General features: G+C 42.9%; 1 protein-coding gene across 13 annotated transcripts in view; it reads left to right on the top strand.

Annotated features, from left to right (window-relative positions):
• The window catches only part of WNK1 (WNK lysine deficient protein kinase 1), a 96,394-nt gene that overhangs the window by 56,954 nt on the left and 24,209 nt on the right, over nt 1-15,231 (top strand). For 7 of the 13 annotated variants that reach the window (XM_058853003.1, XM_058852997.1, XM_058853005.1 and 4 more), the window contains exons 9-16: nt 8,033-8,101; nt 8,727-8,876; nt 9,919-10,377; nt 11,406-11,687; nt 11,825-11,878; nt 12,371-12,462; nt 12,972-13,134; nt 13,447-13,563. In XM_058853003.1, the coding sequence (XP_058708986.1) occupies nt 8,033-8,101; nt 8,727-8,876; nt 9,919-10,377; nt 11,406-11,687; nt 11,825-11,878; nt 12,371-12,462; nt 12,972-13,134; nt 13,447-13,563 (1,386 nt within the window). The remainder of the gene's footprint in view (nt 1-8,032; nt 8,102-8,726; nt 8,877-9,918; nt 10,378-11,405; nt 11,688-11,824; nt 11,879-12,370; nt 12,463-12,971; nt 13,135-13,446; nt 13,564-15,231) is intronic. The other 6 variants (XM_058853010.1, XM_058853004.1, XM_058853000.1 and 3 more) reach the window with 3 other exon arrangements.

The raw sequence follows: 15,231 nt of genomic DNA, 5'->3' as shown, positions 1-15,231 counted from the left end.
CAGTTTTATTTCTAGCTTGTGTTGATTTGCTCATCATGCGTATTCCTTTTCCCTGGAAAGTCTGCACTGGGCACAAATACTTTTCCTACTATGTTCATTTGTGTTGCCCTTTTATTTTGGTATGTTTTTCCCTTGGTATGTTTTTAGATCTGAGTGAGAGAGTACGCAGAAGTCTATTCTTACTCTGGAGTAGAACTTCTGCTACTTTTATATTGTCTTCAGTGGTTACCTTGTTGCTTGTTTTTTTACACCAATAACAATCCAAGACTGAGGCAGACATTATGGTATAATGTAGTAATACCATAAAGGAGAAGATGTGACACTTAAGATTGAGGGTCCTCACTTCTGGTACCTGTGGTTGTAGGCTTTATTACAGAATCACTGGTGTAACTAGGATTTTGGCAAACAGGCTGCTGTCACTCACAATCAAAGCATCTCCATCTTTTCCAAAGACACTCAACCCGAGGTGTGTGGTACTCTTAATCCTTGATGATGGGTTCTTAATCCCTCTAAACAAGCTGCTCTTCTGGGTAAGCCATGTTTTGGTGTGTGGGCACACAGTGGACCAGAAGCCATGTCACTCTCTTGGGGTGGATGGCTTCCAGGTTGAAAGCCCTGAGTCTTTTGGGAGGAGGAAGGAGAAGCAGCATCTGCTAGAGGTGTAGAGCTGAGCTGCTAGGTTTGCTGCAAACACGTGCTCATGCTGTATGCCAACAGTGGCACCAGGAGGCTGACACACTACAGGGACTACTATCCCTGTGTTGGGAAGAAATTATACTGACAACTGAAGGAATGGCCTTAAAAAGAATCACAGAATGCAATTTGATCAGGACAAGAACAAGGTTGGTGCTTAAACTGGAAGAATCAGCTACACAAGTACATAATGAGTAACCACTGGCTAGGCAGCCATTTTGCAAAATAAATTTTAAAAAAAGTCAGGGATTACATTGGACCACAAGCTGGACATGGTCAAAAACATCATGCTGTCATGAAAAAGGCAAACATCCCATTATATGAAACAGTAGTTCTGCTCTTGGCTATTGGTAAGTCTATCCTGGACACCTTGGTTGAGTGAATTGGAGGGTGGCTTGGGAGAAAATCCAGAAGAGAGTGTTAAAAAACCCCAGGAAAAATACAAAAAATGTGGCTTCTGTGGGAAGACTGAAATAATCGAGTCTATACAAGCTAAGCTTGAGGAGAGAGAAAGCTGTAAAAGACTGCTATGAAATAAGGGGAGGATAATCAGATCACAACATTGTTGTTAGATAGAATAAGGAATAATAAGCCTAAATTACAGCATGGAATGATTGTTTGGGAAGGTTTTTTTTAATACTTAACAAAGATAAGTATCATAGTCTCCGACAGTGGAGATGTTTCTGAACTATTTAGATTAAATTAGAGTCAGGAATGATGTATAACTACGCCTGCCTTGGAATAGATGAAGATGTATATAGTTAACCATTTGAGTTCTACCTCTCTCCCAAAATTTTAATCAATTTAGCAAGATTTCTCACAACAGAAATCTTGGAAGTCAGATCTCCACTGAATAGCTTGCTGTCTTCTCTCTGGAGGTCTGTATTTGATTTTAATTAGTTTAAGATATTGTGGATTACCTCCATAAGAAGTATATGCTGCCTCTTTAAAAACATCACGTTTCCCTTCACTTAAAAAACCCACAGCAAAACACAATACAACACCAAGAAAAAAGCAATAATGAAACCCCCCAAACAAAAAAAAAAAATGCAAATCCCAGCTCAAAACTTTATTCTGTTTCTTGTGATTTGATTGGATTTTGACCTGTAGCATTCTGGATTGTAGCAAGATTAAAAAAATTCGGATGTTTTTCTTGGCCCAGCATCTGGATGATGCTTGTCTAAGACTAATTTTACAGAATTTTCCACAGATTAAATGGAGATTTTTCCACAACTCATGTGTAAGGTTTAAATTTTTCTGGTAATGTTTCAGTTAATAAAGAGCCAGCTGCACATATTTAGCTCTCAGTTCAGGCAGAGGGGCTGCCCAGCAGAGGAACTGGGTGATGCCTGTAAACACACATTCACTCTAAAAACAAACTAATGTTTGAAAGCTCATTAGTATCTAGGATTTTATTTGTCAGATGCTTTGAGTACACTCAGCATGGGCTGTGGCCCCAGAGAGAGCGTTCAGAGCTGCCTTGCACGTGTTTCTCACGAGGGTAGGAGGGAGCTCTCTGCACTGCTCAGTGAGCTCAGGCCAGCTGGGCTCCTCAGAGGTGCACACAGCCTGTTCCCAGTGTGTCCTGGCATCCATTCAGCATTCTCATATCTCATGGTACCACATATTAGTCAATACTGGGCCTTCCATTGCGTGTCTTCATTTCTTTTCTACCTCATTATAGTTTTTACTGGTTTTGTTATTACGTTTTTTGTTTTGGTTTTTTTTGAAGTGTTCGATTCTAAACTTTTGTTTTCCTCCTTTAGCCTCAACGTGGTCGTAGCATGTCAGTTTGTGTCCCCCACCTTCCTGCTCTTCCCTGTATGTCCTGCATCCCTCTCAGTGCTCCTTGCACCCCACCACCAGCGCTGTCTGCACCTCTCTCTCCTTTCTACCTTCGGACTGTCCCTGAAGAAACCTTTGCAGAAAAGCTTTCTAAAGCCCTGGAAAGTGTCCTGCCCATGCACTCTGCCTCTCCACGCAAGCATCGACGCTCCAGCCTGCCCTCCCTCTCTGTCAGTCCTGTATGTGTTACCATTTGCCTCCTGGCACAGTAAGATAAGTTATCATTAAATACATCCTGGGCTCTGGGCATTTCTAAAGGGAGAAACTGAAGAGGTAATTCCTTATACTGTGCTGCTGCAATGTTGATTTTGTTATTTTTATTTATTTCTATGAAGCAGTACGTTATCAAAAAGTGGCTGACTGCTTGTTTCATGTCTTTTAGAGTAGTATAAATGTAAATTACCCAGTTGTACCACAGAAGGCAAAGGGAAGTCTAGTTCTTATTACCCAAAGTCAGAAGACTTTTCATTTTTCAACTTCTAAGTAAACTTTGAATGTTAATTAAGCCCTGCACAGAACAACCAGCTTTTAAAGCCTGATTGCTGTGGCTGCTTATTCTTAAACCTTTGACTAGCTGTGATGCTGATATTAGATATTTAGAGTATGAACACCTTTGGGGCTTTTTCTGTAAATTCTTATCAGAAATGCCACTTCAACTGCTTCTTAATGGGAAGAAGCAGTAGTTTCATGTTTCTTAGAAAGTCAGATACAAAGATCATGTGCAGTAGAAGAGGTAGTTGCTTTTCAATTTTGAGCTTCAGTTTACACAAAATAAGTTTTGAGAAGCATTTTTGTGTAAATGAAGTAAGTGGAAGCAGGCTTAGAACACAGGAAAGGTACTTCATCTATCAGACCTTCTCATTAGCGTTGGTCAGCATGGAAATTTGCTGCTGCTTTTCCGGACAAAAGAGGCTGGGGAGAAAGTAAACAATGTGGAAACTGCAACTTGAAAAAGTCAGAAATGCCATTTGTCTTGGACAGTATATTTACTACTGACTCCTTGCAAGTTTTTTTTCCTTTAGGGAAGAGAATACATTGTCTCTGGGCATACTGCAGGCAGAGATGAAACGATGCAAAATTACTAAATTGTTTGATACTCCTACATGGAGCTCTGTAGTGAAATATTCCCTGCAAGTCTTGTATGAGATGAGCCTCCTCTGAAGTAGTACCTCAGATGGAGTGGAATTGCCTGAGGACTCTGCTGTTACTGAACCTGTGAATGTTTTATTGTCCAGGCAAGAGTTAAGTTTGTTTCAATGAGTGCTAATTTTCTATATGAAAAGGTATGCTCATAAGTGATTAAACAGTCAATTTTGTCTTATAAAATATTTCCTTTTAGCTTTTTGAATAGCATACAGGACAGTAGCAACGTGGTTTTTGTATTTGAAAATACTAACATCTAACATCATCTTTTAATTGCAAATCAGAGGCTCTGCAGTGTTGCTGCTCTCAGGTTCTGAATTTCATATTCCACATCTGGCAGTGGCCTCAGGGGGTTGATTGGATTTCAAGCACTGATCACAATGGATAGGCAGTGACAACAAGTCTCATTCCATTGTCAGGAGCAAAATTGATTTCTCTTTGTGAACTGTTGGAATTGAACTGGAAAAGCAGCTCTAACACCAGCAAATGTTCCCAATTGTAGCTATGCCTGCCATGGATGTATTTAATGGATATTTACAACTCACCTAAATTTCCTAAGTACTGTATGTTTTTGACCATGAATTGAGTATGAATTCTATAAAGTTACTTCACAGAACTGCCTAGTGAACTGTGCATGTTGATGTGCTTTCACTTTTAATGTATGAATTACCTGTCTTGTTCATGTCAATACAGCCTCAGCATCCTCGTGGGGGAACACCACCGTTCCCAGATTCACAGATATTTTTCCCAACCGTTCATGAACGGCCGGTGTCTTTCTCACCACCACCTGTCTGCCCGCCGAAGGTGGCAATTGCTCAGCGGCGCAAGAGCACTTCATTTTTGGAAGCCCAAACTTGCCACTTCCAGCCATTGCTGAAGACTGGCCAGAGTTTAGTTCCACCTGGGGGTAGTCCCACCAATTGGACTCCAGAGGCATTTGTTATGCTGGGCACAGCAGCTCAGAGAGTCGCTGGAGAGCCTCTGCATGTGCAAGTAAATCCCGTGTTTGAGCAAGCTCCCGTCCACAGTGACTATAGATCTGGACCAACACCTCCAGAGGATGCTCACTACAGGATGCATCCGGAAGCTGTGTATTTGGTGGGCATGCACTATCCATCACAGGTATCGGAGCAGTATGATCAAGTAGCTCATAACTCTCACGCGGCCGAACAGCATTTGAAGCAGGTCTCTGAGTCAAACCATGGGCGAGGTGGTCCTCCACAAAGCTCTGTGTTCGACTTCCAATCGGGGCAAACATTCCTGGCAAGACACATTCAGAACCTGAGGCTGGATTCTGGCATGGGTCCCCTTTCTCCATTATCCAGTGTTTCGGCTCCCCTGAGCGCAGAGCCGGCTCAGATGACGTTGCAGCAGGTATTTGTTCCGCACTCGGCCCCGGCCGTGCTGTCCCACAGTGCTGACGGCAGGGCCAGCTGTGTCTTTGAGTTCCATGTGCACGCTCCCGGCCCTGCTGCGGCTGAAGGGGCTTTGCCCCCGCGGGCCTACAGAAGTCGCCGGGGCTCTATGGAGAGCAGCCAAGAGGAGTCGGCCCCAGGCATAGGCTCGCACGGTCGGCTCCAGCCCGTGACAGAGGAGCACTGCAGCTATCTTGGTGCCGGCCTAGCGGCTCCCAGAGCGGGCTCTGCCAGGCGCAGCTGGCCAGAAGGAAGCCCAGAGTACTCCAGTGATTCCTCACAGCTGACTTCCTCTGACACTGGTGATTTCCAGTCTCCTCCCCCTACAGGGGGATCATCTTCTGCTTTTGGTTCAGACTTCTCATTGCCCATTGTTCAGCTGCCTCAGAAGGTGTTGCAAGAGTCGCAGCTCTTCATCTGCTTCCCCCAGGGCGCCTCAACTCAGCAGGCCTTGTCCACCTCGCTTTCATCAGGACCACCTGCATCCTATCCTCAGGTTACAGGAGCAAACCCTTCCACAATTTCACTGCTTTTTATAAGTCATACTGAAAGGGAAACCTTGCTTTTAGACCTGCTCCTCGTGGTTCTAAGAATTAGCATTGGTGGGGGTGTCTTTCCACCAAGTCTGTAGTAGGATCTCTTTAACTTATCCAGGTTGCTGTGGAATAATGAGGCATTAGCAACCATTTGGTCTGTGTTCAGATTCGGCTGAAATATTGGCAGGGCTTTTTTGTTATAAGTAAAAAATGGTCAGTGTTCTTCCTGGGTCTAGCTGTTCTTTTGGTGAGAGATTGCTGGAGTACCAAATTGGCTTTTAAACAGTGGTTTTAATGAAATGTATCTTCTGCACAGTTAGAATCAGCAGCGGTAGTACAACTTGCTTTGTGTTTCTGTTGCTGCTCTTTAGCCATTTTAATGTGTTATTTGAGGTTGAACTTTCATGCAAATAATGTTTCATTAGACAACAAGGTTATTTTGGTGACTCTCCAAAATGCAGAGCTTTTTCTAGGCTTGGGGAAAGGAAGTGGGAAGAGAGGAATGGAAGGAGCTGTGTTATGTATGTGTATGTGGGTTTGGAAATGTATTTATTGAAGAAGCTAAAAAGGCTGAGTAATTAATTAATGGCACAAGCAACTGCTGCTAATTGGTATTGCCCTCCTATAAGCCTTATATGGTGTCCTTTTAAATAGCAAAATTTGAGGCCTGAAGCTTAGTTTGGAGATGTGTGTTTTATCAGCATATGTGCTATTTGCATTTGCAGTGGTCGCTTTTCTGTGCACTGTGAGGTGTGTGTCTATATACATTGTGTCTGCACTCCTAGTCTGATTTCTCATAACTTTCTGTGAAAAGAGAGGATTTACTTTAAGTGGATTTCTCTCTTACCTTTTTTGTCCTTGGAGCTAGGGGCTTTGACATTTTAGTTGCTGTAGTATTAGCAGCTTTGGGATTTGTGTGAAGGAGAATAATTTTGCTCTCTGTGTTAAGATCAAGAGCTAAGTATGTAAGGCTTTCTGTAAGGGATATTAAAGGTGTTGTAGTAAAGCTGGAACAGCTTTCATCACTAGTCTAATAGGTAGCAATTGCTGTGCAGTAGAATTTGTAGAATGAATCTCCTACTCAAGAACTTTGAAAACTACATGGAGATTTTTTTTTCTCCATAAACCATTGTTAAACTCTGGAGGTGAATTCTGATGGATATAAAATACATCTGGAAAACAACAAAAAAAAGGGGTCACTTCTTTTGCAGAATATAAGTTCTGGGATCTTTTACCTAATTCATTAGAAGATTAGAATTTGAAACCCAAACTGAGTCAATGTGAACAGATGTTACAGCAGTGGGACTTAGCACATGTTTAGATCCTTGCCAGTAAAGGCCTGAAGCTTCTAAAACAGCAAAGAAAAAAATGGTTCTCTTCATCGGCAGTCTGCTTTCCCCAAAGTTTCCATAATTAGGAAAGTATGGAATTTTAACAGACTTGTTCCTAATGAACTTCTGGAAGCTGAATGATCACAGCATGAAGGAATTTTCTTAGATATTTCTGATATGATGCATAGGCACCAGACATGCTTCTTACAGAGGCAGTTCACCCAAGTGGTGCATGCTCAGGGAACTCATCTGGAGGTCTTTGTCTAGTTCTCCCCCAGGAGCTGATAAAGAAATACAGTTGTCACAAAAACAATAATGCAGATCCTGGGATCTGATTAAAAAAATTTTAGCCACAAAAATAATAATGAAAGTCCATTCCATTTTCCTCTGCATCTTCCACGTTCATTTGTATGCCGCTCATCCATTTTTTTTCGTTGCTTACTCGAAAATTCTGTCTTAGCTAGAATGTGAACCCTCTTACTCCTCCATATCCAAGTCCTGGTAGCCTTTGAATGGTAGTGACTCTGGAAGTTATTATTAGCCTGTGTTTTGACATGCCTCTCAAAGGAAACTCATGACATTTATGTGTACTGGGTGCTTTGTAATTGGTCTAGAATTCTGTATATCTTTGTGCTTGGTTTTTTATGGATAGTTTTATTTCCATGTAGCCTCCTTTTATTGCCCCAGCTGGCTGTGCTTAGAACCCATGTAAAGGTAAAATGTAATGCATCTGTTTCCAGTTACCCTACCAAGGCATCCTGCTCTTAAAGCATCACCAGTGGAAGAAGAAGCTGGTAGGCTGATCTGTCTCATGTTGAGGGGTGTGTGGGTTGCAGACCTTTCTGTATTGGTTATTTTGGAAGACTGAAAGTGACGTTCAGAACTCCTCCAGATCGCTCTGCTTTGTTCTGGTTGTCGTAATGGAATTTGGCCAGAAGGACTGCTTGTCCAAAAGGACAAGCTAGAAACCTATTCCAGCCAGATCATTCCAGGCAGAAATGATTTTAACTGCCTGCAGCAGAAACCATAGAGAAATTTCTCAGCTGATTCCCCTTTTTTGTCCCCCCAGACACAGGTGCAAGGCCAGCCAGCCTCAAGCAATGCATCAGTGCCATCCCAGCCTACTCAACACACTCAGGTAAGGTCACAGTTCCTAAGCTCAGGACTCAAGTTCTCATAGTATAGAATTTTGGTGACTTTTAAGAGCAATTTACGACCTCTGTCACCATTTGACCCATAGTTTTGCAGCAAAGGAATCCTGGTTCCCACCCAGTCTAACATATGCTATGAGATACACTTTTGACTTACTGAGATTTATTTTAAAAATCATGTTAATGCTTGTTTTCCCATGCCTGTCTTCCCCAACATCCACCTGAGCTTGCAGTGGTGGTCCTGTTCTAGGGGAGACAAGTCAGGATTTGCAGATTAGACTGTCTGGACAGGCAGACTTTATTCTCACGATTTCTTCTAACTGGAAATCTGATCTGCCATGTTCTCTTCTCTTAACTGCCTTGTCTTCCTTTATAGAATCTTCATTCTTGGTTTCACAGGTGAAAGAAATCTCTAGCAAGATTTGGTGTCAATAATGGAATTGTATTAGTATTGCTAATAAGTAATTGCTAAAGCTTAACTGACTTGGCATATTCTGAAGAACCACTGATATCACTTTAGGAGAGAGTAAAAAGCAGAATTTAAGTGGGATACGCTTTTAAAAACTTCTGTTGGGGGCTTAATACAGCTTCTTGCTCTTTTTCCTGCTACAGAGTGCACAGCAGCCAGCCTCTTCCCAACAGCCTGGACAATACCAGCTGCAGCAGCCCTCAGTTTCTGCCAGCCCCACTCCTGCACAAACCGTCTCTCAAACTCAGACTTCACAGATCATGCCAATGCCTCAGGCAGCAGCTGGGTCACAGGTAAACAAAATTCTTTCTAGCAGAAGATTTTTTTTTCTTCTTCTTCACAGCTGGTAGATTCAATATGCTGCTGCTTTCACTTTTGTCATCTTTCCTAATGGTTTCAAAACATTCATCCAAACAAGAGTATTCTTACTGTACTATAACTGTCAATTTTGTTGAAAAAATGTGTTGGAAACCCTTTTACATGTGGCAGTCGTGAGTAATTTGAGGGAAAGAGAGCACTTCCATGCACAAAGATCTTTAAATTGTCAAAAATATCAGGAGGCATATTGATAAATGGTGTATTGTGAACAGATTTTCAGGAACTTGTCATTTCTCTGTTTCCCATCCACTGTCTATCCTCTGCACCATTACACATGTAAAACATATTCACTTATTTAGGCAGTGAACTATAGGACTCCTTTCTTCATTCTGTCATCTTTCTGACCCAGCTCTTCTCCTTTACTTCCTGATCAAGAAGCTTCTGTTACTGAGTATTGCTTCATTTTGGCTCGTATCTCTGTTGAATATGTGAGCCGCAATTTTGTTTTTAAAATTATTGTTTTGTTGCTTGTTCATCTAAACCGCCTTTCCAGTTGCATCGTTTGCTGGCTTTAATTGACATATTCCCTGCCATTCTCTGAATGCTGGCATAGTGGATTTGATTCTCCTGTGCTTTAGCCCCCATACTCAAAGCTGGCAGATTTGTTTGCACTTGTTTGCTGTAAGAAGGCAGGCTTTGGGCTGGGGACAGAGTTGAGGGGAATTTGATTCTGTTTGTGCACAAATCGGCGCTTCAGGGCATTCAGATGCTGCTCTTTCACCCTCTGGGGGTGTCTGTTTCAAGAGCCCGTTGAGTTCTTCAAGGGAAGTGTTGCAAAGTGAGGATTGTTTGGAACTCCAGCCAGCTTCCCAGCCACTCTGCCAACTGTGCTCCCCAGCCACTTTAACAGAGTGCTGTAACTTGAATAATGCTTTCTTTGACTAATGTGTAAAACTCTGCTTTCCGCAACCCTGCTTTAAAAAAAAAAATCTATCTCTATTTTCTTTACCTCCCCAGCTTCCTGTTTCCCAACCAGTGTCGATCATCCAAGGCGAGCCTCAATTACCTGTTGCAGCATCTTCTCTCCCTCAGCCTTCAGTTGCCCCATCAGTCCCCATTGGCTCTCATTTTCTGCCCGTGGGACAGGCCTTGCCAGCTTCCGTGGTTCCCCAGTTCCCCGTGTCTCAGTTGCCTGTAGCAGCTCCTCACGTGACAGTGGCTCAGCCAGCTTTCCAGTCGCTGCCCATTTCCATGGCAGCTGGCATCAGTCAGCCGCTGCTCCCGCTGGCCACGTCCGCAGCCGCTGTTCCTGTGGGAGCGAGCGCTGTCCCTAGCCAGCTGCCCAGCCTGATGCAGCCTGTGGCTCAGCTGCCCAGCCAGGTTCTCCTGCAGCCGCCTGGCCAGGCCGTGGGATTGCCAGTCAGCATTGGACAAGCTGCTGAAGCTTCACTTCCTGCTGCAGATGCTCTTTACCAGGTATAGTTGCAAGCCAGCAGACCTCTTCTCCACATTTTTGCCCGTTCCTCTAAGGTACCAGACCTGAGCCGCGTGCCCTGGCCAGCTCACTTCTCATATGAGAGCCATTGAGCCACGAGGATAAATTCTGTTGTGCCACAAAGAACCGTTTTAAGGAGGAGAGAAGAAAAAAAAGTCCTTGGACACCCGTGTGTTTTGGATTTTTCATATTTGGCACTGGAATTGGTGTAAAATGACAGAATGGTAGTGCAGGGCTTTGTTCAACCACTGTGTGAGAGAGAGCAGCCATATATTCATGAGATCTGTCAGCTTGGGGAAAAAAAAACATAAGAAATTGTAACTTTAAAAATAGGAGATGTGTGTTGGAAAAAAAAAAAATCAATGGTGGCATATTCAACAATGTCAGTATTTCATTGAGAGTCTGGGAAGGGGTGGGACAGGGAATTCATAGAAATCAGTCAGGCTGCATGGATCTTGGATGTGACGTAAGTACCTGATGCTGGTAGTGAACTGCTGGACCGGTGGGCATGGACTGCTCCAGCGACTGTGTGATCACTCACTGTAAAAGTGGCAACCTGATTAATGATAAAAGTGTTCCTTGTTTCTGGGTCAGCTCATTACGAGAGGACAGGAAGAACACCAGAGTGTTTTTGCTATTTAATCTCAAGAATCAGCAGCAGTTGTGTAACATCTGAGCCATAGTTGTTCAGCCTGAGAATTCTTCAAGCTCATTTCTAATCTCAGGCTTTAAAATCTTAAGCTATGTAGGCAGCTGCAAGAGTTGGGAGATGAAAATTGTTTTGCCTAAGACTTGGGACTGTGAGTGGGGATTTGCTTGTTGGGGCATGGTGACTTGCATGCTGGCTGCATGAGCAGTTTGCTCCACTTCTTTGGGAGGATTTTGGGAGTGCTTGAAAAAATACAGAAGGTTGGAACGTGCCCTTGGAACCGATCCATTTTTTATTACTGTCTGGTTTCCCAGTTATCTCTGCCCTTCACTGACTTGATTCCCTCGTTTTCTGTTGCAGGGCTTCCCATCTCGGCCGACACCGCAGTACGCGGGGGACTCGACCGCCGCGCCGTCCTCGGCTGCGGCCGCCACCAGCCTTCCTGCTGCTGTGCTGTCCCCTCCCCTGCCCACAGAGGCCATGGCCCAGCCAGGCTACCTCGCTCCTGTTGGGCAGCCCTATGGGGAGCAGAACGTTCTAGTTTCCATGGGCAGCCTGGGAGGGCAGGTCCAGGTGCCCCAGCCTCCCGGGAGTCTGCCCCAACAGGCCTCATCTGCCTCCTCCCAGCAGGCAGTGGTGGAGGTAAATACACGGAGTGTAATGTAACAGTAGATTTTGGATGTTGGACTCGTGCAACGGTGTTTCTCTGTGGGGAACTAATCCCTCCTGTGCTTGTCTTCAGTTGGAAGTTAATATTTCAAATTACCTTTTTCTTACAGCAGAATGTCATGCCAATGTGGGGACCTTGTTGCCACTGGTTGTTCTGTTGGGAAGTGAGTGTGCATCCTGCAGGCAAAAAGCAGTAAAACACTTCACTTCTTGCTAGTACCGTAGAACATTTTTGCCATATCAGAGACAAGCTGCAGTCGATAGCCTTTGGGAATCTGTCGTTATGCCTATTCCCTGCAGCGTGGTTCTTGCAGGGAGAATTGGAGTTGTCTTTGTGTTCTGCATTGGCTTGCCTTTTGCACATTCTGTTGGTAAGACTGACTGCATGGCCAGCTGTAGTGACACGTGGCAGTAGAAAGGATGTGTGGCTGGTTTCCTCTCCTCACCCCTCCTCGGATGACATTTTGCTTCACTGCAGTTTGCTCTAGAGTACTTTGGAAACTAAAGCTGTCCTAGAAGCCAGCTGTTTAAACTTCTAAAAAGGCAGAGCTTTCAGCTTTACAACTGCTTTGGGAGGAAACCCTGAAGACTATTGGGTGGCTTGAAGAGGAACTGTACTCTCTGGGGGGGTTTTGATTGTAGGTTTCTATCCATAGGGTACTCAGGGAGTCTCACAGACTGCTTCTTCAGAGACTCTGCCAGCGACACAGCCTGCTCAGTCCACCCCTTTGGCTTCTTCCATGGATAGGTGAGCATTGCTCCTTTCCACCAAACTGAGTTCCAACGTCATCTAATACTTCTGTGGATAATCTTTAGATGCATTTTTTCACCAGGGATATATTTTTTTTCACTGGGAATATTCTTGAGGATATGAGTAACTAAAGTTCCTAGAGGAAAAACAGAGTCATGAAGGGTGTGGAGTAGGTTGTGATTTATGGAGGGAGTAAGTAAGGTTGTGTGTAGTGATTAACTTTTTCAATTGTCATGTCAAATAGATCATAAGTGACAGTTTTTTTGTCTTTTTGGCACTTGAGCAGAATTCAAACTCCAAAGATAGATTTGCACAACACAGCTTGCAAGAGGTGTAGCAAAATAATTAGTTAGAATTTTTATTTAAGCAACCTGAAGTGTTGACAACTCGATGATTAACACCCATCTACCACTTCCCAGAACAGAAGATCATGTGGTAGGTTAAAGAGTATTGTTGCAGTTATGCATATACATGGATATCAACAGGAAGTTGCCTTTTGTTTCTAGTGCACATTCTGATGTTGCTTCAGGACTGAGTGATGGCAACGAGAATGTGCCAGCCTCTAGTGGAAGGCACGAAGGGAGGACCACGAAACGTCACATGCGGAGGTCTGTCCGCAGTCGCTCTCGCCATGAGAAGACTTCTAGGCCGAAACTGAGAATTCTAAATGTGAGTATTTTTTATTTCAGGGACAGTTCAGTAGTAATGATGTGTTTCTGAGCCTCTATAAGCATTCCAAGTATCATCTGTTTAGAGCTTTTTGGAGCATTAGATACGGAAAAATGGGATTGCTTAGCTACCAGTGGTTCCACAGACTACTGCAGAATATTCAATGTATCCTCAGACACCATTTATTAGCCTGGAAAGATAGAACATGTTTGTCTTACACCAGTACTGTTGGTTTGTCTCAGTGAACTTTCAAATCTCAGTGAACTTAGATCCTTGTGCTTTTGGTTTGAAGTATTATTTTCTTTGCTTTAGGTTTCAAACAAAGGTGATCGGGTAGTGGAATGCCAGCTAGAGACACACAATCGGAAAATGGTTACTTTCAAATTTGATTTGGATGGTGATAACCCTGAGGAAATAGCTACAATTATGGTAAGATATATTTTAGAGATGAAGAATCCAGTCACTTGTATTTTTTTGTTTATGGTTTAGAATTGGTCTCCCATGTAGCATGGTGTGTGTTCACCTTACTGGTACACCACCACAACTAGAAATTTGGCACAGAGTGGTTTAGCAGTCTGATTATTAATTAATACTGCATGTACAAATCTCAGGAAAATTCGTGTCAGTTTTTACCTTAGAATTGAGGTTTTTATCAAGTTTTCATCAAACTGTTTCTGTTGTTTTGGTTGGTCGTTTTTGGTTTTTTTTCAATCTGAATTTTCAAAACTACAAGCAACCTTCTGGAAGTGCCAGGTTAAAAAAATTCTGTTTGCTTTTCTAAGAGCAGGTATTGCTACATCATCTTATTTTCTTTTTCTTCAAGCATTTCACCATTGTTGTCAATTAAAATGGGAGGATTCTTCCATTAAAGTAAGAAAGGGGAATTGCATTTTGAAGGTACCTAGTGATTGATGCTCCTTTTGACTTTTATCAAAAGGAAAAGCTTCTCCATTCCATGTATGATGGCCAGGCACAGGGAAGAATTTGTCCTATAGAGATACATTTAAAGGAGAGTATTGAGTAGCATAGAATAGAATCCCCTATTTCTTTTATTTTGTATCTTAGACTCTTGTTTTTGGTCTGGTACAGTCTAAATGAGCCTGAGATGGTTTTAGTGTTACTGAAGTGGGGGAGAATGACAAAACACAGTATCTTTTGCAGCTTCTTGGGCACCTATGCAGTGTTTATCTTTTGCTTAGAGAATTGGCAGAGTCTGAATTGGTGTGTGCTGGGTTTGTACTTGTCAGAAGGAACCAAACAGTGATATTGGAGAAATTCTCTGCCACTAATGGCTTTCTGAGAAAGAGGAAGAAGTTGGTTCTTGGCTAAGAGCATAGCCAACATATGCACAGTCAATACCATGAGGTCATGTGCCAGGAAATACAGAGTACACAGGTGGCTTTCTTCACCTTAAACCTAAAGTGAGCCTATGGAGAGAAAAAGAGTATGTTTGATTTGTGAAAACTAAACAAGCAAAACCAAAACTAAGAGACAAACACTCTCCAAGCAACAAAAGTTGTAAATATTTGAAGATGAGTGGAAGCAAAGTAAGTGAAGCTTGCATCCAAAATGCAGTCATGTAGTTAAAAGTGTGCAGAACTAATTTAAACATCTGAATCTGGAGCACTGTGCTCATGGGCTCATTGTTGAATATTGAGCAAACTTTAGATTGCAAGACTCTGTTTCTTTTTAATCATGATACTACTGTTAGGCATACCCCATATAGGTGCTTGTAGGTCCTAAGCTAAAAGTACTGAAGATTTCTTTAGCTAATATTCTGCATTGCAAAGGCTGATCTAAGCACAGCACACCTGACTTTCCTTTTCTTGAACCAGCTTCCCAGGAGTTTGGGGTAAAGGAGTAAAAGCAGTAATTTCAAGCTTTACCCCTAAGGCACTTGCTCTCTTTTCCAGCAGAGGCTCTGTGGCTGACAGCTCTACTTCTGTTTCATAGACTGCCTCTGCGAGTTTTGCCCTGCGTAATTTCAGGAGGCAGAATACTCTCATGGGTTAGACCAAATCAAAAATACCTTTCTAACTACCAAGTATACTTGTTTAAACTAGTTTTGTCCAACATAAGCAAGAGAAGTTATTTTTG

The sequence above is a fragment of the Poecile atricapillus genome, chromosome 18, assembly GCF_030490865.1.
Source record: "Poecile atricapillus isolate bPoeAtr1 chromosome 18, bPoeAtr1.hap1, whole genome shotgun sequence".
NCBI classification, from domain to species: domain Eukaryota; kingdom Metazoa; phylum Chordata; class Aves; order Passeriformes; family Paridae; genus Poecile; species Poecile atricapillus.
Note: the sequence above shows the minus strand (reverse complement) of the source record. Positions and strands in the feature narration are given on the sequence as shown.